Source organism: Ceratotherium simum, chromosome 17 (genome assembly GCF_057802395.1).
Source record: "Ceratotherium simum simum isolate JZ-2026a chromosome 17, ASM5780239v1, whole genome shotgun sequence".
Lineage (NCBI taxonomy): Eukaryota > Metazoa > Chordata > Mammalia > Perissodactyla > Rhinocerotidae > Ceratotherium > Ceratotherium simum.
The window spans coordinates 48,020,180-48,047,908 of NC_141916.1; the positions used below are offsets into that span (position 1 = coordinate 48,020,180).

The 27,729-nt window shown below is 36.5% G+C and overlaps 1 protein-coding gene across 1 annotated transcript in view; it reads left to right on the top strand.

The window, feature by feature from the left end:
* Positions 1-27,729, top strand: part of LRP6 (LDL receptor related protein 6) — a 177,891-nt gene that overhangs the window by 85,929 nt on the left and 64,233 nt on the right. The window contains exons 4-7 of the mRNA XM_004435377.3: positions 13,598-13,794; positions 16,518-16,649; positions 19,602-19,998; positions 21,068-21,239. Of these exons, the coding sequence (XP_004435434.1) occupies positions 13,598-13,794; positions 16,518-16,649; positions 19,602-19,998; positions 21,068-21,239 (898 nt within the window). The remainder of the gene's footprint in view (positions 1-13,597; positions 13,795-16,517; positions 16,650-19,601; positions 19,999-21,067; positions 21,240-27,729) is intronic.

Here is a 27,729-nt window from a genome sequence, read left to right on the forward strand (position 1 = left end):
AGTAAAAAAGAGTCTTACTGTTCAGTTCTGGGAAAAGCTATGTAGTAGCTGATTCCAAGTCTTTTTTTCTTATCTGAAAAACGCACACAAGCTGTGCAATTTGCATGATGAACTTCAAAAATTCATTGCTGCCCTTATTCCTTAACAGAAAAGAAACAACAGGAATTTATAGTATATGCTTAATTATTCTATATTTGTATATCTCATTTCAAACACTCTTCATATAAGCTGTATAGGATAGTTTATCAGTTGTTTATTTTTGGACACAGATTACTCAAGGCTGTCATATGCGTTTCCTAACACACATTAATAATGCCTCCTAAACACTATCCCTGAAGAAAGCACATTACTTTTAAGACTCTTATGTGCTTTGTGAGATATAAAATGCAGAGTTCTTTCCTCTCTAGTTGCAACAGGGGCAAGACAGCAATATTTATCTTTTAAGAAAATAAAAATGATCAATATATTGGTAAGATGACAGTTCTCCCTAAACTGGTCTATAGATTCAACACAATCTCAGTGAAAATTTCAAAAGGCTTATATTGTGTGTGTGCTTTTTTAAAAATTCAGTTTATTTAAACTAATAAACAAACAAAGCAAAAACAGTTTACTCAAAGGAGGATAGTTTTTTTTTTCAGAAAATGACAAATTGAATCTAAAATTTATATGGGAATGCCTAGGACCTGTTAAAATAGCTCAGTTGATTTTGTAAGACTAAAAAAAAGTATGATGACTTTCCACTTAATTTCAAGACTTACCGTAAAACTGGAGTAATTAAAACAGTGAGGTGCTAAATCTAAGGATAGAGATCAATGAATAGAGTTCAGAAATAGGTGCACATATCTATGATTAATTGACTTTAATGTAGGTATCAAGGATGTAAATATGTTCTTTTAACCTGCCTTGATAGACACTGAAGAAAAATAATAAGCTTTAAAAACTGGGAGGAATATAAAAGCCCTCTCTGTGGAAAATTTTAATTCCTAATTACTAGAGTCAGGTTTTCAAATTAAGGTTATTAAAGAATACTTTGTTTTGTCGGTGTAATTCAGCAGCAGAAAGAAATGGGGGGGAATGGTTGGAGACAAGTCTAGAGAGAGAGATAGAAGCCAGATCAAGCAGGGTCTAGTATTCTAAGATAAAGCGTTTGAATTTTATCCTGAAAAGTATTAGGAGTCATTGGAGATTTTCAAGTAGTAAATTGACATGGCTGAATTTCTTTTAGAAATATCATTTTGATAGTTGTGTAGAAAATGGTTTGAAGACTAATTATTTCACTTCCTTAAATCTTCCAGTGAATCATCATTGTTCTCAAGATAAAGTACATACTCTTCTTTGTGACTTATATGATCTAATTCCCTTACCTTGTTTTAGACTAATGTTTTCATCACTTACTCCCTTACACACTATGCTCCAATCCTAATAAACGTCTTGTGGCTCCCTGAAGGTGGCTATGATAACTCCTAGGCTTCTGCTCTGAATGGCTGGTTAGATGGAAGTGCCATTTGTTGAGACAGGAAATTCAGGAAAGGAGGATAGATTCTTTTTCCTTTCTTTGCTTTTTTTTTTTTCTTTCTTTTCTTAACGTAGGAACAGAATGGGGTTGAGTTCACCCTTGGACATGTTTGTGTTTGAGTCACTTATGGAAAATATGGTGGTAAATGCTGGAGAGCTTTGGATATTATGAGCCTGCAGCTCAGCAGAGCAGTCTCGGAGGGGGATATAGATTTATGATCATTATCAAGTTATTAGTTATTAAAGCCGTGGACTATAAACATAGGGGAATTTTACATCAGTGCTAGGGACTTGGGCAAAGATAACAACCACATACCAGAAACCTTGAAGAATTTCTGCAGGTTTCAACATTGAAGAATGTCCCACTCTGACTGAGCTGTTGTGTGATCAACCATCTATGTTTGCCTGGGTTCCAGGAAGCCCCTCAGCCCCAGGCAAACCGCCATGGTTGGTCACCTCCTGAGCTTGTGACTCTGCTTCCCAAAGAAGCAAGTTGGAGATTTACCCAAATAAGCAATAATAACCACAACCCCCGGGATGATGGCTGGAGGTGAGGGTCGTGAGGAGGTGGGATGGGGTGGAAGGTAAGTCTCATCTGGATTCTGTTAAAACCTCTGGGAAATATACCAGGCACTGAATGACACACAGGTTATGGCAACCATGCTTGACGTGATTGAGCATGTTAGGCAAAGGTCAGAGGTGTAGTTAAATTGGCTATGAGTGAGCACTGTAGTGCCAGAGAGTAACCAGAGTGACTATATCAGCAGACTTTTTGGTGTTACCAGAAACATGCAAAAGAGACGCATGAATATGCTGCTATTATTGCTAGCTTCAGCTCCACCTTCCCACCTAGAGTGATTTAATTTCGAAATTAAAGTGAAACTGTAATAAATCAAAAATTTATTTGCCTTCTCCCTTCTTCTGGATCTGATAGCTTGGACCAGGAGTTTACAGGCTGTAACAGAATTGATCTCAACTTCCAATAAAGTATGGATCTCCCTCTGAAACACTAGCAAATAGAAAAAAATAACAGGGCACATGAGAAGATATGACAGTTCAAATGAATGACCCACATTAAGGAATCAGAACAGATGTCTCCCTATAATTTCCTGTAAGATGCAGAAGAGTAAAAATCACCAAAGATCAAGAGGACACAATGGGTATGAAAACAGAGAACGTAGTATGAAAGAATACATCCAAGATCAGTAAAAACAGAATGGTAATAAAGAGCCTGATTTTTTTTTATTTAAAACTGGATAGATGACTAAAAAAATCAAAACAGTGAAATGGAAGATAACCTTGAGATATTCTCCCACAACTTGGAGAAGCACAGATGAAAACAATAGCAGAAAAAATTCCAGACATGGAGATTGATTCAGGAGTTGTGTGTTACTGCAACAGGAAGACATTATTATTGAATAAAATATACGATTTACACTGGTCTTTCTGAAAAAGTTACTTGGTGTACTTCAGACAACTGATAGAGGTGAATCAAAATGTAGAGCTCAAGAGTGAGAAAGTCAGATAATTAAATATTTGTGAAGAATGAGACCAGTTCAACATGGAGTTAAATCTGTTAATGACTGTTAATGTGCTTTTATTTTTTTTTATTTTTTATGATTTTATTTATTTATTTATTTTCCCCCCAAAGCCCCAGTAGATAGTTGTATGTCATAGTTGCACATCCTTCTAGTTGCTGTATGTGGGACGCGGCCTCAGCATGGCCGGAGAAGCAGTACATCGGTGCGCGCCTCTGATCCGAACCCAGGCTGCCAGCAGCAGAACGTGTGCACTTAACCGCTAAGCCACGGGGCTGGCCCCTAATGTGCTTTTAAAACTTAATGCAATTGTGAGATATTTTGAAGTAGATAAAAATGAAAACGCAGAATATCGAAAATTCCAGGTTTTATCGATAAAAAATGAGAAATGGTAGTGGGATGGTTAGATGAGGAAGAAGGGCAGGCAAGAGTAGAACCATGTTAACTCTGTACCTTACACATGGGGGTGTCAGTAGATACTGTCTTATTCCTGAAGCTGATAATTATCTAAAATAGGACCAGATATGGCTTAAAAACTTAAATATAATTAAAATTGAATAAAGCAGTTTCTATATCCTCCAAATCTCTAGATACATGAAGAGAGCATATAAATTCAGTCTAGTAGGAAAAATCCAAGAAAAAGGGGAGAGGTGGAGTGTAAGGAAGAATAAAAATTGGTGAGCTAAAGAAAAGAATAAGATCAAACAGTTATGCTATTAAATGTAAATGGAAGAAATAATGTGTTGAACAACATGCATATTTAAATTATAGCACAACCATTCAATGCAGTATTATATAGTCATTAAAAATAATGTTAAAGCAATGTTTAGTAACATGGTGAAAATCTTTACAATACATTATTAAATAAAAACATGGCATTATGATGCAGTAAATGCCTTGAATTTACAAAAATTCACTTTTGTAAAAAAAAATAGAATCGCACGTACTGATTAATCAAGATTAGAGGATGAACTGGAGTCTTTCAAAATAAATTAACCATTTTTCTTGGGGCAAGTTAACCATTATTAAGGTACAAGGACCTTGGGGCCTGCTGCATATATTCCCAGTGAAGAAGCTCAGTAATTAAGGTTGGTAAATGCTCTTTATTCTTGGTTTAGTGCAGGTGTCTCCATCATTTTTTGTTTTGGCTCAGTTCTTTTCCTTCTGTCCTGTTGACGGCTATGATTTAGTGCTAATGAATTTTTACCAAGTTACCAATTCTAAACCCAGTGGTTAGTTGGTTTCCTGTTTGTGCCTTAGGTGTTTTAAAAACAGAAACTAGTTTTCCATTCATTAATGGTTTGGAATTGCTTGTATTTGTATATATACATGTACGTGTTGTACACATGCCCATAAGAAAGGACTAGAAAGATATACTTTATATTTCTGTTTCCAAAGTTTTATAGTGAACCTACATACGTTTCTTTTGTAATCAGGAGAAAATAATTACTCTGGGAAAAAGTAAATACCAGCTTTTGCTGAAATGGTTTAGGTCCCTTTATGCTTCCTTCTTGCTTCTACTTCATATACGTTATAAACTTCACTTCTGTCTAGTCTGCCTGTAATCTTGAACACAGCCTTCCCTCACATCGGGCTCAGTTAGATGTTTAAGACACCGTTCAAGTCATTTGCCCATTTTTAAGTTGGGTTATTGTCTTATTATTGAGTTGTAAGAGTTCTGTGTGTTCTGCATACAAGTTCTTCATTGGATATATAATTTAGAAATATTTACTGTCAATCTATAGCTTGTGTTTTCATTTTCTTGTTGGTGTCATTTAAATCACAAGTTTTTGATTTTGATAAAGTTCAATCTGTCAGTTTTTTCTTTTGATAAAAGTGCTTTTGGTGTCCTAAGAAATCTTAGCCTAACCCAAAGTCTCGAAGATTTACGCTTATGTTCTCTTCTAAGAGTTTTATTGTTTTAACTCCTACATTTAGGTCTATGATCCATTTTGTTTATGGTGTCTTAACACTTTTTTGTTAAATTTATTCTCAAGTATTTGGTTATTTTCTATGATGTTGTGAATGAATTGTTGAATTAATTTAAATTTTTGTATTTTTTTTAAGATTCTACATATAAGTGAGATATGATATTTGTCTTTCTCTGTCTTACTTATTTCACTTAGCATAATGCCCTCAAGGTCTATCCAAGTTGTTCCAAATGACAGGATTTCCTTCTTTTTTTTTTTTATGGCTGAATAGTATTCCATTGTGTGTGTGTGTCTATCACATTTTCTTTATCCGTTCATCTGTCTGTGGACACTTAGGTTGTTTCCGTATATTGGTTGTTGTAAATAATGCTGCATTGAACAAGGATGGGGATGCAGATACCTTGTTGACATAGTGCTTTCATTTCTTTCAGATACGTCTATAAGTGGAATTGCTTGATCATGTGGTTCTATTTTTAATTTTTTGAGGACCCTCCATACTGTTTTCAGTATTGGGTGTATCAATTTACATTCTTGCCAACAGTGAAGAAGTATTCCCTTTTCTCCATATTCTCACCAGCGTTTGTTATCTGGTGTCTTTTTGATGATAGCCGTTCTAACAGCCGTGAGGTGATATCTCATTGTGGTTTTGATTTGCATTTCCCTGATGATTAGTGATGTTGAGCACCTTTTCATGTACCTGTTGGCCATTTTTATGTTTTTTTTGAACAATGTCTGTTCAGGTCCTCTGCCCATTTTTTAATTGGATTATTTGTTGTTTTGCTGTTGAGTTGTAAGAGTTTCTTATATTTTTTGGATATTGACCCCTTATCAGATATATGATTCGCAAATATTTTCTCTCATTCCATTTTGTGGATCATTTCTTTTGCTGTGCAGAAGCTTTTTTGTTTGATGTAGCCCCACTTGTTTATTTTTCATTTTGTTGCTTGTGCTGTAGGTCTCATATCCAGAAAATCATTGCCAAGACCCATGTCAAGGAGCCTTTTCTTTTTATTTTCTTCTAGGAGTTGTATGGTTTCAGGTCTTACATTTAAGTCTTTAATCCATTTTGAGTTAATTTTTGTGAATGGTGTAAGATAGGGATCTAGTATGATTCTTTTACATGTGAATATCTAATTTTACCGGAACTATTTATTGAAGAGACTGTCTTCTCCATTGAGTATTCTTGACTCCCTTGTCAAGTATTAGTTAACCATATCCATTTTTGTATTTTTCTTTGCTAGTATATAGAAATTCAATTTATTTGTGTATAGTGATCTTATATCCTGTAAGCTTGCTGAATAAATTAGGTCTGGGAGTCTTTTTTTTTTTTCTTTTAAATTCTTTAGTATTTTCTATATACAGAATCTTGTCATATGTGAATAATGATAGTTTTACTTCTTCCTTTCTGATCTAGATGCCTTCTATTCTTGCCTAATAGTACTGACTAGACTCTCTGGTACAATGTTGAATAGAAGACATCCTTGCCTCATTCCTGATCTTTGGGGGAAAGCATTACATTTTTTTTTGCCGTTGACCACATTTGTAGCTGTAGGTTTTTTATAGAGACCTTTTATTAGGTTGAGGAAGTTCTCTTCTATTCCTAGTTTCTTTGCAGTTTTTACCCTGATTGGGTATTGGATTTTGTTCAATACTTTTTCTGCATCTATTGAGATGATCATGTGGCTTTGTTTATTTTATGAGCATGATGAATTACATTAATTGGTTTTCAGTTGCTAAACCAATCTTGCATTCTTGGGATAAATCCCACTTGGTCATGGTTTAGAATCCTTTTTAAATGATACTAGATTGAGTTTGTTAACATTCTGTTGAGGATTTTTTTTTTGTCTTTATTTATGAGAGATGTTGGTCTGTAGTTTATTTTTCTCATGCTGTCTTTATCTGACTTTGGTTATCAGTGTAATACTAGCCTCATAAAATGAGTTGGGAAGAGTTCCCTCTTCCTCTGTTTTCTGGAAGAGTGTGTGATGGGTCGATATTATTTCTCCTGTAAACATTTGGTAGAAGTCATCAGTGAAGCCATCGGGGTCTGGGGCTGGATTTCTTTAAGGGAAGATTTTAAGTTAAGTCAATTTCTTGAATTGTTCTAGGTCTTTAGATTTTTTTATTTCTTCTTGAGTCAGTTTTGGTAATTTGTTTCTTTCTAGGAATGTTTCCATTTCAGCTAGATTGTCTATTTTGTTGGCATAAAGTTGTTCATGGTAGTTCCTTGTAATCTTTTTAACTTATGTAAGGTCAATAGTGATGCCTCTCTTTTATTTATAATTTTATTCACAAATTTCCCAGTTTGTGTCTTTTCTCTTTTTTTGTTGGTCAGTCTAGCTAAAGGTTTGTCAATTTTGTGGATCTTTTCATAGAACCCACATTTGGTTTTATTGATTTTTATTCTCTATTTTTCTGTTTTGTATTTCATTGATTTCCACCCTCATACTTTTCTTTCTTATGCTTGCTTTGCATTTAGTTTGCTCTTCTTTTTCTAGTTTCTTAAGGTTGAAACTTAGATTATTGATTTAAGACCTGTCTTCTTTACTAATACGGGTATTTAGTGATAAATTTAATTTGTGATTTCTTCTTTGACCCATTGCCTATTTAGATGACATTGAGGAAGAATTTAGAAAATTCTCATTTGTGGATTTCTTGAGCTTTTTCTGTTGTTGATTTCTTAATGAATTCCATTGTGCTCAGAGAATACACTCTGTATGATTTCAGTCTTTTAAAACTAAATGATACTTGTTCTGTGACCTAGCATGTGATCTATCCTGGAGAAAGTTCCATGTGTACTTGGAAAAATGTGTATTCTGTTGTTGGAGGGAGTGTTCCATAGATGCTAGGTTAAGTTGGTTGATAATGTTCAAATTTCCACATCCTTGATGAGTTTCCGGCTAGTTGTTCTGTCCTTTAATGAGAATAGAATGTTGAGATCTTGGACTGTTATTGTTGAGTTGTCAGTTTCTCTCTTTAATTCTGTCAGGTTTTGTTTCATTTGTTTGGGCTCTGTTTTTACATGTGTATATGTTTATAATTGTATCTTCTTGATGATGTGACTCTTTGTCATTATAAAATGTCCTTCTTTATTGTCAGCAATATTTTTTGTCTTAAAGTATATTTTGTCTGATAGAGCCACTCCAGCTCTCTTATGCTTACTGTTTGCTGTAACTTTTTACTTTCAACCAATTTGTATCTTTATAAAGTGTGTCTCTTGTAGTCAGCATATAGTTGAATCTTGTTTTGTTTTACCCAGTCTAATAATCTTTGCCTTCTATATGTGTATATATATAATTTAAATTCATTTTTGACAAAGAAAAAGTGTATATATTAAGGTGTACAACCTTTTGCCTTTTGATTGGAGTGTTTAGTCTATTCACATTTAGTGTTATTAATGTGGTTGGGTGTACATCTGACATTTTGATGTTTGTTTTTTTATATATCTTGTGCCTTTTTTGTTCCTTTTGGTTCTTCTTTTCTGTCTTCTTTTGTATTAAGTAGATATTTTCTCGTGTTCCATTTTAATTCCTTTGTTGATTTTTTTTTTTTTTTGTGAGGAAGATTGGCCTTGAGCTAACATCTGCCAATACTCCTCTTTTTTTGCTGATGAAGACTGGCCCTGGGCTAACATCCATTCCCATCTTCCTCCACTTTATATGGGATGCCGCCACAGTATGGCTTGACAAGTGGTGCATCGGTGCGCGCCCGGGATCCAAACCGGTGAGCCCTGGGCTGCTGCAGCAGAGTGCGTGCATTTAACTGCTTGTGCCACCGGGCCGGCCCCTCCTTTCTTTTTTTAAACTATATTTTGGGAATTAAAAAATTTTGGTGATTATTGTAGGAATTGCAATATGCATTTTGTCAAATCTACTTTATGGTACTACTCAGTTAATTCCTGTAAAGTATAGAAATTTTACTCTAGTATGTCTCCATTCCCTCTCCCCTCCTTTGTGCTATTGTTGTCATTTATATTACAATTCTATTATAACTGATAAAATGTTATATTTATTGCTTTGTATGATCTTATGTATTTTAAAAAGTTTAAGAAAAAAAGAGAGAAAACATTATTTATAGGTTCTTTTGTATTAAACTGCATATTTACTGTTTCTAGTACTCTTTAATTCTTCCTGAGGGTTTGAGTTACCATTTGGTGTCATTTCCTTGCTCCAGTATTGTTCTATTCTCTCCCTTGTCCTTTTGTGCTTCAAATCTTTTATTTTTTAAAAATCTTTTTTCCTATTTCTTTCTTTTTTTTAATAAATGTTTGATTTTTTTTTTGCTGAGGAAGATTGGCCCTGAGCTAACATCTCTTGCCAATCTTCCTCCTTTTTTGCTTTTCTTCTCCCCAAAGCCCCAGTAGATAGTTGTATTGTACATCTTTGTAGTTGCTCTATGTGGGACACCGCCGCAGCATGGCTTGCTGAGCAGTGCGAACGTCTGCGCCCAGGATCCGAACCCGCAAATCCCGGGCCGCCGAAGCGGAGCGCGCGAGCTTAGCTGCTACGCCATGGGGCCGCCCCCCTCATTTCTTTTTAGTCTTTAAAAAGTCCTCCTTGTCACCTTCTGTTTATTTTCTTATCTGTTGTGTTTATTCACTCTGGTATTATTTCTGGTTTATACTTCATTTCTGGAATGATTTATTCTTATACTTCTAATTCTTTCGTCAGTTCTGTCACCTCAATTTTGAGGTTTTAAATTTTAATGTGTTATTCTTTTATGGCTAGTATATTATTTTAAAGTATTTTGGGTTATTTTGAAATAGGTTGTAAATTTGATTGTTCTAGGACCATATCTTTCTGGCATACTTTTATTGTCTATAGGGATGTTATTCTTCTCTTTATCCTTTTTTTGTTTTTAATATTAACCTTTTAAATGGGATTTGACCTTAATACTTTGATTTTCTTATTTTCATGTGAAATTGTTTTTCTTGAACTTGTAGAAGAAGACAGGGTTCATCATAACTTTTCTAATTTCACAGAACTCGCGCGTGTGTGTGTGTGTGACACCTTGCTTTCTGAGATTTCTTGGCTCTGTTTCCTTCTCCCACTTTTTCCTGTACCTTATTTTTCCATTATCTCTCTTTATACCTATCATACTCGCTTTTCATTCTGCTTCAAGTAATTTATCTTCATGTGGGGGTTTTGTCTGGAAGGGAGCCTTGGAGGGTCAGTCTTGAGAGTGCGCAGTGGGTTAAAGTGCGCTAGCCCCTTCAGTGCTAACCATGGATTCATTGTATTCACTTACTCTTGGGGGTCGGAGTGGCCAGAACCCCTCCTAGTCAGCTGCTGTTCTCTGATTGGTTTGCCATGCTTTCCATTGTTATCTATCTTGTGTGTTCTCCTGTTCTTAGATCTGCCAAATGTCCTATTTTTTCTGATTCCTCCTTCAGAAGTGCTGATGCCAGTCAGGTCTTATGGCAGTTTTGCACACCTTTTTGTATCTTGGGTTTTGTGGTGATACTTTTTCACCTGGCTTTGTTGTGAATGTTGTCCATGGGGTTTTGGTTTTGCTACCTAGTTGTTCTCTCTGCTTTCATGTGTAGGACTTGTGGAGATTTTTCGGAAACTGTGCCATTACCACTGCTGTCATCTTCTTAGGTGTTATAACAACCTCACTGTGATGTGGGAAGTTCCCTTCCAAGGTTAGGTTCAGATGTCAAAATTTGTGACAGTAATGCTTTGGTATAATTAAACAAAGATTTATTACCCACACAGGTGGGGAGTTCTGAGACAGAGGCAGAAGACAGCTTTCTGGGAAGAGGTCCAGAAACAGGAAGAGAATGCAAGTGCACAGGTGTTTCATAAAGAATAAGTCCAGTTGGTGCAGAATTTGAAAGAGGCACCTGCCAGGCATGGAATCTGAAAGAGGTAGCAAGCACGCTTATGTACTTGGGGATGTTGGTGGTGGTGACCTCTATCAGTAAGGTGCAGAAAATGGCAAACACATGGAGGAGATGACCTCAGAGGTTGCCAGCACTAAATCAAAACATCAGTAGGGGGGGTCACACTTTCTTTCCTTTGGTCTCCCTAATAGAGATCTTTTTTTTTTTTTTAACTCCTATTATTGTTGCAGCATACTATTGAAGAACTGGGCTTTGATCTTGACTGCCATGTTTGTTTTCAGTATCTATGATCAACTCCTCCTTGAAGTAACTCGTGTTTCTAGGGGGAAACCATGAGATAGGCCTACTTGGTAATCCCAAGCAGAGAGAAGAAAGGTGAAGACTATGTACAGTTATCTCCACTTTCAGAAACAAGTCACCATTGGCTGTACAAATCAGTAAATGACCAAAGAATATGACGAGAACTAGTGATAGGCTTCTTAGCTCTGCTTTTTGTTCAGCTCTGTTAATTATATATTTCATTGAAGACATTTAATTTTATCAAGCATTCACTGAGTGTCTAGTAAGTCCACCTAATTTATGCACGTAGTGTTATGTGAGATCCTGGGAATATAAATAAGCCAGAGTCTAGTATTTACTTGATTCTAATAAGTTATTGATTTTAAGAACTTTTTATTAATTTGTAAACTACCACAGGAAATGTTCACTTCAGTTGTAAAGTGTTACTTCCATATCATAAATATTAAAATAATTGAAAACATATATCCTACAGTTGAGGAATTGTTTATAAAATGTTTATTAAGTACGAAGCATAGTGCTAAATGCTTTTGCTTACATTATCATTTAATCTTTAACTCAGTGAGGTTAGATTATTATTTTCCATTTACAGATGAGGAAAACAAAGCTTGCAGAAATGATATAAGTAGTAAGTGTGTAGGGGGGCATTTGAACTCAGCTCTGTCTGATTTCTTATCAATATATAAATGCTTTCAGTCAATATATAAAATGAGTATATCTTTTAGGGAGGGACTTTGTTTTTCTTATCTGTTTATTCTCCTGTGTTTAGTTCATTAGAGTGAATTTTAACTTTTTATTTAATAATATACAGTGGACTTAGAAAGCTTTTTTCCCACCAGAATTTTTCAATGATTTGGTTATGTAATTTGCAGTTCTTTAAGATGGTTAATGGAGTGCTAGGTAGCTTAGTTTTTACTGTTATTTATTTTTCAGTTGCATTACTTGTCTTTCTTGGCAGCTTCTCAGAACTTTCTCTTTATGTCTTAACATAATGAATTTTGGAAGACTTTAGTGTAAAATATGCAGACCCATTTAAATTCAGACTTAAACTATGATATCACTTCTATAAATAAGATAATCACTTTAGTAAACTTAATAAAGTTCTTCATTTAAAAAGTGGAAGAAACATTTCAGAAGTAGACATTGTGAGTTCTTTTGGAGAAGGAAAAGTAATCTGCTAGGCAAGAGACAATAAGAAAAATGAGAGGATAAAATTGTGGTGATGTGGGTTGGCAGCATAGGTATGAGGTTCTAAAATAGAAAGAAAGTTTGTTTGGTAAACTGGTCATGCTAGTCTTGTATTCAATTAAAGAAAATCTGGCCCAAATTTAAAGCACTTTAAGCTAGGACTGTTCCATGTGCAATAACAGATGCTAATTCTGCTTAGATAAAAATTATCCTGTTTCTCTTGAATTTGATGTAGTTGGCTGGTAGTCTCTTAGATATTAGAGATAATCAAATAACCTTCAGGACCTAAAAATTGGATTATCTTCCCTATAATATATGATATTCTTTATTTCTCTTCAGTTGCTTACATTTTTGAATATTATTTTCACTGAAAACATGATTTGTTTCTTATTCAAGAGTATTTACTGATTATATAACTTGCCATGACACTGCAAAGTTGTGTGCCTTCAGTACTGATCAGGCTCTCTGCCTTTCCTCTCATATAGTACGGATTGCTTGTGAAATATGTGTGTCTGCTTTGTCTCTTGAACACATTCTGCCAGTGGCAGGGCTTCCTTTGCCTGACTTGTGGAGGTTAAGTAACCGTATAACAAAAAGCCAGCTGAGATGATCTGGGAAGGGAGCCTTGGAGGGTCAGTCTTGAGAGTGCACAGTGGGTTAAAGTGCGCTAGCCCCTTCAGTGCTAACCATGGATTCATTGTATTCATTACTGGAGCTGGACTGGGCTTTGCAGAGAGTGCTCTACTAGAATGCCTTTTTAGCCTCATGTCTGGGTTTTTACTCTCAGTTATCAAAACCGTAAGAAGTGATGGAAGAAGCGGGCTCAGATTCTTTGTTCTTCTGCATCAAGAAGGGAAAAACCTATTGCTGATTTAAATCTGCTTCCCAGTGCCTATGGTAAAACCCTAGGATCTTTCTTTTTACCCACCTTTCTTTTTCTAACGACGTGAATTATGTGGAAGGATGGAAGATGTGAGTCCAGAGATGGGAATTGACAGCAGTGCTAATACTTGGGTCTTCTCTCTCGGCTAACTTGTGGTGAACCTGGGGCCTGCTTCCAAGTTAGGGACCGTTCTAAAGTACTTGGTTGGTGTTTTTGGACACTGTGAAAATAGATTTGAATTTACTGACTTATTTTTCATAGGTGTTTTTGACCTTAAGATCGGTGTTATTCAGGATTTGTGTTAATGTGGACTACACAAGACCATTTTAATGGGAGAGATGAAACTTTGATAAAAGAAGAAAATTTAGAAATGTTTGAGTTTTTCTCTTTGTGTTAATAGGCAGGCAGTGGTTAAAGGTTCCCTTCCACATCCTTTTGCCTTGACGTTATTTGAGGATACGTTGTACTGGACTGACTGGAATACACACTCCATTTTGGCTTGCAACAAGTATACTGGCGAGAGTCTGCGTGAAATCCATTCTAACATCTTCTCTCCCATGGATATACATGCCTTCAGCCAACAGAGGCAGCCAAATGGTAAGTGAACTTGATTTTTAAATTGCAAGTTGGAATAGCTTTGTAGCACTCTGATGTCTGGCTTTAGTGAGGAGCAGGAGGAGGGAGGACATACCCAAAGGTAGTGGGAAGGAGTTAAAAACAGGGAAAACGTCAAAATATAATTTAGGTTAAACAACAGGTTAAACAATTTTTTAGCTTGATTCTCTATCACTACAGACCACCTCAGCCCTTTGTTTGGAACTGTGATTATGGAGGTGGAGAAGAGAGAAATAAGAAATTGAGTTAGCTCATATGCTAAGCTTATACACAAATGTATTTCTTTTTCATATTATTTCTCTCCAATGTGTGTTTGATTGTGTTCATGGGAGTGTGTTTAAAAAAACAAACATACACTTGTCTTGAATGGAAACCTCTGTTAATCTAGCTGGTGAGTTTAAGTACTTCAGTTTGCTGAATAAAATAAACTGCCTGTGCACAACCCCACCCCTCTTTTTTTCTTAGTTTTGCTGCTATTTTTGGTCAACTTTTACAATGATTTGGGCTGTGACTGTTGACAATAATTTCTTGTAAGAGAGGACTAGAATTAAGTTTAAAAAGGAATATGAGAATGTTAAGTGTTTGGCACCTGTGTGTAAATAAATGTCTGGCATGTGTCTGAGTGTATTTCAGATTGTATTCCATAGCCAAAAATGAAGAATTTTTGGATTATGCATTGCTTTGTATTAGCTTCTTCCATTTAGGGGGAGATAGTCAAATATTGAATGTTAAATTGGAATCTGGTGATCATGAGTCCATAAAAACGTTTTTTTTTTTTTTTTTTAATTTTTAATTTTTTGTGAGGAAGAGCAGCCCTGTGCTAACATCTGCCAATCCTCCTCTTTTTTTGCTGAGGAAGACTGGCCCTGGGCTAACATCCATGCCCATCTTCCTCCACTTTATATGGGATGCTGCCACAGCATGGCTTCCTAAGCGGTGCGTCAGTGTGCGCCTGGGATCCAAACTGGGGAACCCCAGGCCACTGCAGCGGAGTGCATGCGCTTAACCGCTTGCGCCACTGGGCCGGCCCCCATAAAAATGTTTTTAAATGTATGTGTTACTCTTTTGTAAAAAAGAAAATGTGTAGTCACTTGTATGAATTTTTTATTCTCATGGTTAGCCCTCAGGAGAGAATTTCTGTGTTTTTTGTTTTTTTTTTTTGTGAGGAAGGTCGGCCCTGAGCTAACATCTGCCAGTCCTCCTCTTTTTTTGCTGAGGAAGACTGGCCCTGGGCTAACATCCATGCCTGTCTTCCTCTACTTTATATGGGACGCCGCCACAGCATGGCTTGATAAGCGGTGCCTCGGTGCGCGCCCGAGATCAGAACCTGCGAACTCCAGGCCGCCGCCGAAGTGGAGCGCTCGCACTTAACTGCTTATGCCACCGGGCCGGCCCCCGTGTTGTTTTTTTTTTAATGGCATTGTTGATCTTTTATGTTTTACTCGTTTAAGAATTTGCAGTTATCTGTGATATTGTTCTCCTTTATCTTTCATATTTTCTTGGTCTCCATCTTACGTTATTTTCTGTGAATATTATTTTAAATATATCCCTTTTCCATAGTTTCTACAAATTTGCTAATTAATCTCTGCATCTTCTCAGTTTTCCCTCTTGTAATCCATTATACTTATCTTTTCCATGGTAATCTTTCTGAAGTGTGATTTTTCAACATTCTGATTACTTTTCTTGGTTTTTAGGTGCCCCCTACCACTGTCTGTTCCTATTCCCTGGGCTTATTCAGCTTCGGTTCTTATTAGTCAACAGAAACCTTAACTTCCAGTTAGACTGTTTGCCTTACTATCTTACCCAGTGTACAGCCTCCAAGCTTTTATTTATGTGTTTTTTTGTTGTTAGTGCCATCAAGTTGATTTTGACTCCTAGGGACTCTGTGTACAGCAGAGCAGAACACTGCCTCATCTTTTTGCACCATCCTCTCACCTTCTGGAGCTATATCAGACAATGCTCAGCTGTTGTTTGTAGGGTTTTCATGGCCAGTTTTTTCAGAAGTGCGAGGCCAGGTCCTTTTTCCTAGTCTGTCTTAGTCTGGAAGCTCTGTTGAAACCTGTCCACCAGGGGTGACCCTGCTGATATTTGAAATACTGGTGGCATAGCTTTCAGCATCACAGCATAGGCGCCACAGTATGACAATCCACAGGTGGATGGTATGGTTCCCTAACTGGCAAATGAACCTGGGTCAGGGTGCTGAGAGCACTGAATCTTAAGCACTAGACCACCAGGGCTGGCCCATATGGTTTTACCACACTTGACATGTCCTCCTATCTATCCTTCCAGGCTCCTGTCATGTCTTCTATGAAGGTTTTCTTCAATTCTTGAATCCTTAGTGATTTATTTCCTTTGTGAGTCTATGCTTATTTGCAGTCCGTGATGTGCACAATAGCCTTTAGTTTCATTGTTTTGTATCCCAGTTTTATTGGTTTGTAATTTTGGCATACTTACTAGATTGTAAGCTCTTTTAGGGCAGAGACCACCTACTTTATTTCTTTATTTGGATACAAAATAGTAAGCAAATTCTCTCTGATTAATTCCCTTTCTTGCAGATGGTCTGGTAGTTAAGCACCTGGGAGACATTTGGTAATAATTTGGTTTATCACAGTTGCTCGTGTTATGATTGTTAACCTTTGTGTACCTAGAGTGAAGGAGGTCATGCATAATCATTGGTATTAATCAGTGTGATTTATGTTTGACAGCTACAAATCCATGTGGAATTGATAATGGTGGTTGTTCCCACTTGTGTTTGATGTCTCCAGTCAAGCCTTTTTATCAGTGTGCTTGCCCAACTGGGGTCAAACTCCTGGAAAATGGAAAAACCTGCAAAGATGGTAAGAAGATGGTCTCTAAGATGGAAAATTTTTAGATAGCAATTGGGATTCTTTATGATTTATTTTATTTCTCTATAATAAGCTCTATAGGTTACAGTGCTTTGGGAGACTAGTCACTGTAATCGCCCAGTCTTCACAGATGGTTATATAACAGGAGTGTTTTGTGTTTATAGCATTTCTTGAATACTTTTTTAAAAATTATTTTGGTATTTAGACTAAATTTTTAACATGCTGTTTTTGAAAACAATTCTCTACCACATCTCATAGTCATTGATATCACAATTGATTCCTGTGGAAATGAGTATTATTTCTGATAAAGAATACATTTTTAACAGTAGGTAGCACTTGTAAATAAAGAACTTCTGTGCTAGAAAAAGATGTTTATTAAATTTTTAACTATAAAGACTATCATGAGCTAGATATATTTTTTAAAAAGTGATTGAATGATATTTTTGATTGCCTTTTAACAACAGAGAAGTGCTTTCAGAAGAAGAAAAAAATTCCATACTGTACTGTTTAAAGCAACTTCTTTCTATACTTAACAACCACGCTGCCTCTTCTCCTTACTCTCTTAATTCCTTGTAGAGAGAGGGCATGTTGGAGAAGTATGCTGATTTAGGACATTTCAAGGGACTTCTGGTTTGGGAGAACACCAGTTCTCTTTTTCTTCTTAATGAGAATGTTATTCTTTATTCTTATCCCTATGGATCACCATCTGGTTCTCTAGCCACCAGCAAGACCTGGTAAGAAAATTGTTATATTTAGCAGTGGCTTCTTTATCTAACTCTGAAAAGCCGAAGCCTTTGTTTTGGAGTGGGTTAGAGAGTTCCTGGCAAGGGGGTCAGAGAGTCAGAGAGATGGAATTGAGTGCGTATACAGGATATTTGTCATGACTTGGCATTGATAAATTATCCTCGTAGTCAAAGGTGAAGCTGCTGACTCTTGTCAGACAGTTTCCATGGCAAACAATAATTTGGTTTCAATTTAAAACAAAAGGTTTTTGTAATGTTGCTTTTTTGTTTAAAAATGTAGCCTGACTTTAAAACAGAGGATTTATTTTAGCAATAGTAGTCTCTCTACTCCCTCACAGCAATGCAAATGTACATGTTTAACTAGTATTTTGAATTTCGGATATACATTTGGCATATAATGGCCTTAAGTTAACTATTCGGTTTTGATCACCTTGTTGAAATTAACAGCTTCTCTTTCTATGGCTTCTTTGTTTTCAGAGTTTTGGGCTGGCTCCTTTTGGTAGTTAGCAGGGGCAGTGAATTGTACAAAGTTATTCCCACTTGGTGCCTGCTATGGCATTTAGGGTTGTATTTTGTCCAAGACAGAGTTCACTTATAATTAGTCCGAGAGTCAGAAAGCTGATGTTGCGAGTTTCACTCCTCTTCTCAGTTTTTTCAATTATAATTCCAGATCGATGCTTGAAGTTTACTGCCAGTGTTTTCTTTTGAACTCATTTCTTTGGTTGGGAATCTTTTTTCACTTTCTGAGTTGTCAATTTCTGTACTGTCTTTTATTAGCTTTTATAATTAGATGACTTTTTACTAGTGGTTTACTTGAACATTCAAAATCAAAACAAAAAAATTAAAAAAATCAAAATCAAAACAAAGATTGAACTTAATATCCTCATTCTCCGCTATGTTTTTAATAAATACTAACAGGTTAAAAACATTTCATAAATAAATCTGATTTAAAACTCAATGAAATAAAAATTTGAAAGTCTTTATTTTTTTATGATAATAATAATATATTAGTTAATATTTATTGTGTACTTATATATTCAGTACGTCCCTGAGTTTTACATTTATCTCCTTTAATCCTCACAGCAACCCTGTGAGATACAGATGAAGAAAGTAGGTTTAGAGAGATGAGCTGTTTTGCCTGTTTGTGCAGCTGCTTGAATCCAGTTCTATCAGAGCCTCAACTTTTACTTTTTTTTGCCCATACTTTATCCTTTTTTTTTGTGTGTGAGGAAGATCAGCCCTGAGCGAACATCCATGCTAATCCTCCTCCTTTTGTTTTTTTTCCCCTGAGGAAGACTGGCTCTGAGCTAACATCTATGGCCAATCCTCCTCCCCGCCCCCCCAAAGCCCCAGTAGATAGCTGTATGTCATAGTTGCACATCCTTCTAGTTGCTGTATGTGGGACGCGGCCTCAGCATGGCCGGAGAAGCGGTGCGTTGGTGCGCGCCCGGGATCCGAACCCGGGCTGCCAGTAGTGGAGCGTGTGCACTTAACTGCTAAGCCACGGGGCCGGCCCTCAACTTTTACTCTTAAACACTGTGTTAGCGTTTATCTAATTCTCCCTCTCTGCTGCTGCTGTTTCCTTCTCCACGGCCTCCTTTGTCCTTAATACTGTCAGGCATTCCTCTATAGTTCTCTTTGTTAGAACAGCTTTACTGAGATACAATTTACACATCATAAAATTCAGCCATTTCAAGTGTATAATTCAATGATTCTTAGTAAATTTACAGAGTTGTGCAACCATCACAATCCATTTTTGGAACATTCTCATCAATCACAAAAGATCCTTGTCCCAGATTTCTTTATCTTTTAAACATTCTTCTTGAACAAAGGACCTATATTCTGTGTCTTCTTCCTTCTTTAATATTCAGCTACTTAGCTGCTTCTTCATTACTTAGTTGTTATTCATTATACCTTTAAGTAGCTGTCATTAATTCCAGGGGCAATAGAATGAATGAAACCAGAGAGGGAATCAAAACTTGATTTGGAAAGCTCAGCCGTTATGGAGCTTGACCCCATAGCAGACTCTTCCTATTTCACTGCGTTACTTTCCGTTTTCACCCTAAATAGACTGTAGTATCCTTTTATACTCATTTACTTTTCAATTCCTGAATAAATTCTGCATTTTTCATTTAGAGTAGCTAAATTTTGCATGTGGGTTTCACTTTTTTCTTTCATTTATTTCACTTTGTTGTTCTAGGTGCCACTGAATTATTGCTTTTAGCCCGAAGGACAGATTTGAGACGTATTTCTTTGGATACACCAGATTTCACAGATATTGTTCTACAGTTAGAAGACATCCGTCATGCCATTGCCATAGATTATGATCCTTTGGAAGGCTATATCTACTGGACTGATGATGAAGTGAGGGCCATACGCCGCTCATTCATAGATGGATCTGGTAGTCAGTTTGTGGTCACTGCTCAAATTGCGCATCCTGATGGTATTGCTGTGGACTGGGTTGCCCGAAATCTTTATTGGACAGACACTGGCACTGATCGGATAGAAGTGACAAGGCTCAATGGGACCATGAGGAAGATCTTGATTTCAGAGGACTTAGAGGAACCCCGGGCTATTGTGTTAGATCCCATGGTTGGGTAAGAAGCTCTGCTGATAGAGAATTTTGCGTGGTGTTTTTGTTTTCTGCAGGTCCCTAAAAACATTGACAAAACAGTATGAAGTATGTGTTGGTTTCCAATAAACAGCTCTTTAATGGCTGTGCATTTTTAGAATATAGTGATTGGAGTAAAATCTCAAGTTAAAGAATTGCTAGTTCTTTTCCTTGAATATTTTGAGTACTTTTTCTTTGCAAATTAAGTCCATGCTTGCTAACTTTGGGTGTTGGCTGCAGGTTTTGCCGAAGTTGCATCATGACTGTGAAAAAAGTGGAAAGAAATTGTTTTCAGAACTCTTTCTCTTCCCATAGAAGATTTAATTTCATCCCACTTTCACTACTTCTAGAATGATTTGTTAAACAATATATCTTACTTTATATATCCCCAAATATATGACTGACTCGATTTCTAAAACTTTTGTCAGACCCTGCGGCTTCACTCCTAGTCTTTGTTTTGTTTTGTTTGGCCATGCCAGCCTTACCACAGTCCAGGGAAACACAGCCTTCTATGTACCCACCAATGTTATTTGTTACTGTAAGATTTATTCTGAGGGCAAACATAGTGACAAATTATTACACTTCAGTGTATGCCAATGCCTTAGAGCCAGTTAAACTCCCAGGAGCCACAAGAATCCCTTAGCACTACAGGAAGACTTAGTCATTTTAGGAATTCAGTTTGTCATCTGAATATTACTACTGGGATAACCTTTTTTGTATCAGAGATGACAAGGCAGCCAGAAAAAGAGAGGACTGTTTACAGGAAGGAGCACAAAATGTTTTGAAAAAACATAACTAAAAATGGAATCTCAATATAGGAAGACATTTTCATTATCAGTTCTAGAAAACACTGATCTGAAAATTTCCTACAAGCTCATATACTGCTATTATGTCTTAAACATACTCTTGATATATTTAGGTTCTATGTTTTTTTTTCCTTCTATGGTGTTAACTGATGATACCAGTGTAATAGGAGGGATGGATCTCACCTTTAGGATATCTGAAAGTTACAGTTTATTATCTATTTTTAGCTCATTTTCTGTTTACTTCTATAGGTACATGTATTGGACCGACTGGGGGGAAATCCCGAAAATTGAGCGAGCAGCTCTGGATGGTTCTGACCGAGTAGTGCTAGTTAACACTTCTCTTGGTTGGCCGAATGGTTTAGCCTTGGATTATGATGAAGGCAAAATATACTGGGGAGATGCCAAAACAGACAAAATTGAGGTTTGTTTATTGCTTTTTTGTTTTAAAACCGTTTTATGATGGTTTTTGAGTTAAAGGTAATTTGATGCAGATATTCTTGCCTCTTGTCTGGGATGCCAGAGATATCTTTTATGGAAATTCTACTCAACCTTCAGGATTCTAGGGCTTGTGTATTTTCTTCCGCCTAATCGAAGGATTTCTCAGTTATACAGGCGTGAAAAATGGGTGTTCACCTATTTCTAAAAAGCTTATGTGAATTATTTGCCTCATCGTATGTAAAGCCACTACTTGAATTTCCTAGGGGCAATTTCTGCACAAACCAAATACTATATAAGATCTGTACTAGAAGAGCTGGTAGTCATGTGAGCAAAACAGCCCATACCTCTATATATAGCTTTTTTTTTTTTCCTCCTGAGGAAGATTTGCCCTGAGCTAACATCTGTTACCAGTCTTCTTCTGTTTTATATGTGGGCTGCCACCACAGCATGGCCACTGACAGATGAGTGGTGTAGGTCTGTGCCCAGGAACTGAACCTGGGCTGCTGAAGCAGAGCACACTGAACTTAACCACTAGGCCACTGGGTCCAGCCCTCTATAGCTTTTTTTGTTGTTAGTGGTGTTGGGGGTAGGTGGTTGCATATATTAAGTATTAATATGCAGACAACTTTTAAATTGGTTTTTGAGCTGCGTGTGAGAAAGATTAAGTAACCAAAGCTTGGGAAAAAATATTTACCAAATGATAGAAGTAAGGTGTGGCAATCAGAATACAATTATGGTGGAAACAACCAGTGGTGAATATTTTATCACAGTGTTTTGTAAAAGGCATATATCCTTGATATTGACTATGAAGTCTAAAATTTCACAACTTTGAGTTGGGCTGTGCTAGAGGTCTTAGGGATCACGTACTTAAAACAGAGTTTTGATTATAATTTTCTTTTGGGGGATGCATGTCTTATATAAGGAATGGCTTTAAATGGCTCTTCATAGGCACAGCACATATCTCTTAGTAGATAATTTGGGCTCTAGAGCAGTTATTTTAAAAGGTAATTCTTAGGAGTGCCCGGGATCTGAGGAAATAATGAATTAAAGGGTCTGTCTTTCAGAACAAAAACTTGGAATAGAAGAAGCCCATTAGTGTTCCACCAGGCTCAAATATTGAAAACTGCATCTCTTATTCTTGCAGCTGGTTTCCATTAATAGAAAATTTTGCATAGACTTAACTATATAAATTTTCTCCCTGTTGTTAGTATTTCACTGCTTCCCCCCCTTAAATCCAAGTTAGTGTTTGAATCTTTAACAGCTGGAGTGTAGTGCTGAGACAAAGGGTGTGGGTTCACTTTTCAGACAGACTGTTAGCTCACTTGGGTTGGCTTGAGTACAAATTGTATGCTCATTCCCAACCAGTTCACAAATGTGTATTGTTGATCAGCTGTGGACTGTTATTTTGTAGGGACTTTTAAAATTTCATGTTTGGTCTTGCCTTTTTAGTTTATTATGACTGATTGATTAGATTGTAAATAAAACATTTGTTTCTTACTGGGAACTTTTCAAGTCTTATTTTGCCCAGTTCAGGTCACTTTTAGCACTTTAGATATGGAAATTTGTTGAGAATCACAAATTGTTGAGGAGGGATTCAGGTATAGAAATGAGAATTTATGGAGGTTCTGAGTGACAGTGTTTAAGAATAAAAATGAATACACATTATATAATAATATGTAATATTGATTAAAAGGGTTTATTTTCTTATCTTGCAGTGCGTGCAGATGTTAAAATTAGTATTCATTCTTGCTCTTTGTTCTGCCGTCTTGAGCTATACATGTGTATACAGTGGTATTATTTGCTCCTTCACTTTTCTTTCTTCCCTGAGTGGTACCAGCATCCTTAAACCTGCCTGTCTATTTCTCTTCTTCTGGGTTTGCTTGAACACAGCTGCTATTTGTTCTTTTTGTCCTCTTTCTGACAAATTGTTTGGGGTTAGTAGTGAAATCTGCTTTCACCAAGTTATACTCACAAAAGACCTCCCCTTATTCTTTCCTCTGGAGATTCTGATGAAGTTTCCCAAACTGAACATCAATACTTCTGTCATTTTCTTTTCACAGACACATCTTGGAAATAAAAAGAGCAGGTAGTGTTTTTTTTTCTGTTCTTATGATGATGTGTAAAATTACTGATACATGGCAAACTAGGGAAAGAGCACAGCTCTTCATCTAAATTAATCTTGCATAATTGGGTGAGAAAAACTATTAGTTTCCCTTTCTGAAACTAGTAGTGATTATAGGAGCAACTGCCACCACCAGCTTTTCATCTTGCTTTACTTGATAGTAGGTGGATTATAGTGAACTTGAAAACCTTTAGGAAGATACATACTTTTAAAAATGCTTCTTTTTCTAAGATTATTTGCTAGCCTCTTTTTAGGTAGCAGCTGATTCTACGTACTGATAACCCTAGGTCACATGCTCCCTTCTAGTCCTTTCCTTTTAAGAAAGTTTTCCAGTTTTTGTCATGCTCAAAAACGAAAGCTGCTTTTTCCTGGGACTATAAGAAAATATCAAATTATGATTGTAATAGACCTGTTCTCTTCTGAAAGACTTACAGTTTACTTGGGATCAAAGTGCCCTATATGTGTTTATAGCACATTTGGGAAGAAAAGATAGCTATTTGGTAAATTATTATGTAGCAATGTAAGGCATAGTAAGCTCTTGTATTTTGAGTGGAACTCATGGAAAGAGCTCAGAATGTTCATTCGCTCATGTTCTCTGCTCCCTCCAGGGAGATTCCTTAGATCAGGTTCTCATTCCCTTTTTTTGTAAGTGGTGATATAACCAGATACTTTGTCTAAGGATTAGGGAAACCAGAGAAAAGTAATGGGGAGCTCTGGGTTTCAGACTCGATTTTTGTTTTTTCGGTGAGGACACTTGGCCGTGAGCTAACATCTGTTGCCGCTCTTCCTTTTTTTGCTTGAGGAAGATTGTCACTGAACTAACATCTGTGCCACTCTTCCTCTATTTTGTATGTGGGACGCTGCCACAGCATGGCTTGATGAGCGGTGTATAGGTCCACCCCCGGGATCTGAACCTGTGAATCTTGGGCCGCCCATGCAGAGCGTGTGAACTTAACCACTACGCCACCCGACCAGCCCTCAGACTCGATTTTTATTGTACGGAGTTGCAGAAAGAAGGAATAAGTTTACCTGAGGTTTATAACCAGCTTCTGCAAAGAGGGACATAGGGAATTGGCTAATGACATCACATTTTTAAGACATAGTGTTGGCTAGTGCTTTAATATAAGGATGCATCGGTGAGGTTGCATTGGGTTTCACTTGTCAGCTAATAGTACAGCTTATCTGAAGGTGTTATTTAAAAGATACATGCTGGGGCCGGCCCTGTGGCTTGGTGGTTAAGTGCGCGCGCTGCGATGCTGGTGGCCCGGGTTCGGATCCCGGGTGCGCATCGAGGCACCACTTCTCCGTTCATCCTGAGGCCGAGTCCCGCATACAGCAACTAGAAGGATGTGCAGCTACGACATACAACTGTCCACTGGGGCTTTGGGGGGAAAAAATAAAATAAATAAAACCTAAAAAAAAAAAATAAATAAAAAAAAATAAAAGATACATGCTGGCGCTTGTTTACGTTTCTTCTTCATTATGCTGAAATTATTTCATTGCCTTTTACGAGCAAGCTTCTAGTTTACTTGTCTGCACTGGGCTCCCCCGACCCTCCTTCCCAAGTGTTCCTGAGGCTTCCAGATAATAAATACTAAAGTATTAGCAGAAAGGATGATTTCTGTTTTTCTAATAGGGGAAGCATCAAACAAGCCTTTATTTCTATTTTATATAAGACCCTGCATTAAGCAGAAGCACATTGTGTTGTAACAACATTCTCATTTTTCTTGGTCAGGTTTCACTGCCAAAACGTCTCTTGCACTGAGGGCCCACAATATTGCTTACCAATAGCAAATACATATCATTGATAATTTATAAGTTTAAAGCATTTTCTTGCCATTATATAAAGTTAAGAATGTACTGTTAGCTTGTATTTTCTTGAGGATGCTTTTCTCATTACATACCAATTTAACTGATTGACAAAATTGTGGTTTTTTTTTTTTTTTTTTAAGATTTTATTTATTCATTTTTTCCCCCCAAAGCCCCAGCAGATAGTTGTATGTCATAGGTTCACATCCTTCTAGTTGCTGTACATGGGACTCGGCCTCGCGCTGGACGGAGAAGTGGTGCCTTGGGGCGCGCCCGGGATCCGAACCCGGGCCGCCAGCATCAGAGCGCGCGCACTTAACCGCTAAGCCACGGAGCCGGCCCAATGTGTTTTGAATCACTTGTTTTATTGAAAATAATAATATTGTCATACCTGAATTTTTCTCACAATTTATTTTCTCATTCTATACTTATTTCATTTTTCCCTCATTCATTTCTGAGCTTCTGCTGACAAATGCCAGCAACACTTGGTAGTTATAGGTAAAAAGAGAGATTTTCTTGTCTACTTTAAGGGCATGTAGATTTGTTTTGAATCTTATTGTAAATTTCCCTACTTTGAAGAATACAATGTCCATAGGTAGTCTTGTCCACATTTAATTATACCTGGCACAACTTTGTTGGGAAACAGAAACGGAAATTATTAGAACCTTGAGTACCAAGAAATTTTGAATAAAGAGGGCATTATTGTGTGGGATGTGTGCCGAAAACTTGGCATTTGGTGAATGTTCTGTTTCATGTTCTAAGCCTGAAATTGCAGGGCTACGTTTTCCTCTGATGACAACTTTCTCTATTTTATCAATACCCTAATAAGGAAATTTGTTTCCCAAGTATTCAGATTTCTTTTTAAAGTAACTTCTTTGTTTGGCATCTTTAGCCTGTGTATTGTGAAAGTCTGTTAAAACATACAAAGACCCATTTATGATGATTTTTATTATTGTTTGTTTCTAAGGTTCTTCCTTTACAAATTATAATAATATAATCATTCGTTGTTGAGATAAAGCTCTTCTGATTATATAAGTACCAACAAGTACTTCTTGAATCTTTGCCAGTTTATAACATTCAGTGTTCCTTGAAATTGTTTATACTTTCAGTTTTAGAAAAATATTCAAGATAATAAACTTAAATACCTGAATCTTGGCCCATTTCTACTACTTTACCACACTGTAGGTATGTATGAGAATATATATTTTTTTCCCAACATCTTTTTGACATGTAACAGAAGAATGATATTGATATCAACTGGATTTGGGGCCTATATTCATTGAGTTGTAAACATGGTGCTGTCCTGTTATATCCTCTTACATCTGTTTGGGGTGTATCTTATGATAATAAATTTATGAACGCCTATTTGAAAGTTACCTGTTGATGTACATTCTAGCCACATTATTTAACTTATTTTGATCTACAGCAGCTGAAGTCATACATCATCCAGTTATATGCTGTGTCGTCTCATTATCCACTCTACTTTGGCTGGCTCTAAAAAAATTATTGCACACATATAATGAGAGAAATTTGCTTGGTGATAGGCGTAATCATGCTTTGCTGAACTACCACAACAAACCCTAGAGCCTCAGCAAACAAGATGCTTTGCCTCACTTAGGAGTTAGTATAGTTTTGTCAATGTAAATTATAAAAATCTGATGCGTATTGGTACTTAGAAGGCATTTTAGTGACCAAATTTGAACTTGCTCTTGGATCATTTTTTTAAATGTTCTGCTGTTACACTTTTTCTTCTCATGTTTTAGTATAAAATCGTTTAATATGTGTGGAGGTATTTTTACTTTCAATCTGATTATTTTAAAAGTACTTTTTTTATTCCTTTGGTTTTGGTACTCCTAAGTAAAAGAGTATTGATTTTAATGGCCTACTTTCTTGAGTAGAGAGGTCACTTCTTGACAATTTATAACAATGTTTAATTGTTATGAGTGGTAATCTCTGTATCTTTATTGAAACATTTTATAATGTTGGACCTTGACCTTAATTCTTGTTGCATTTGCCATTTACGTGGGCAACCTTAGATAATTAACATAATTTCCGGTCTTTGTATTTTGGCCAATAAGTTCGCTTGAACCAAGTGATCTTTAGGTCCCTTCTGGTTATAACATTTTCTGTTGTATTTTGTACTAACTGTGCATCTTAGGTTGAGAACAGATAATACATTATGCTTTGGGCGAGTTGCTAAAAGGAAATTTATATTGCAGATGACATGGAATATTTTCTTTTTTTCTTTGAACTCTTCCTTATTTACTGTACATTAAATCCCTATTACCTAAAGAAAACTTGCCTGTTGGGGGTTCAAAATCTTTAATAACTCAGTTTTACTGAAAGCAACTTCTGCTAAGGTATTCATTTAGATTTTATGTTGACCTGTATACAAGCTACTCCATTATTAACTTGCTTGGTAGGTTTAAATAAATATTTAAAGCTGTCATTTGAAGCCTGCCAAACATGTAAATATTTTTTTAATAATGGAGTCCATGTAAGACATTATTTTTCGGGAGGTTATTTCTCTGTAGATGGGAAA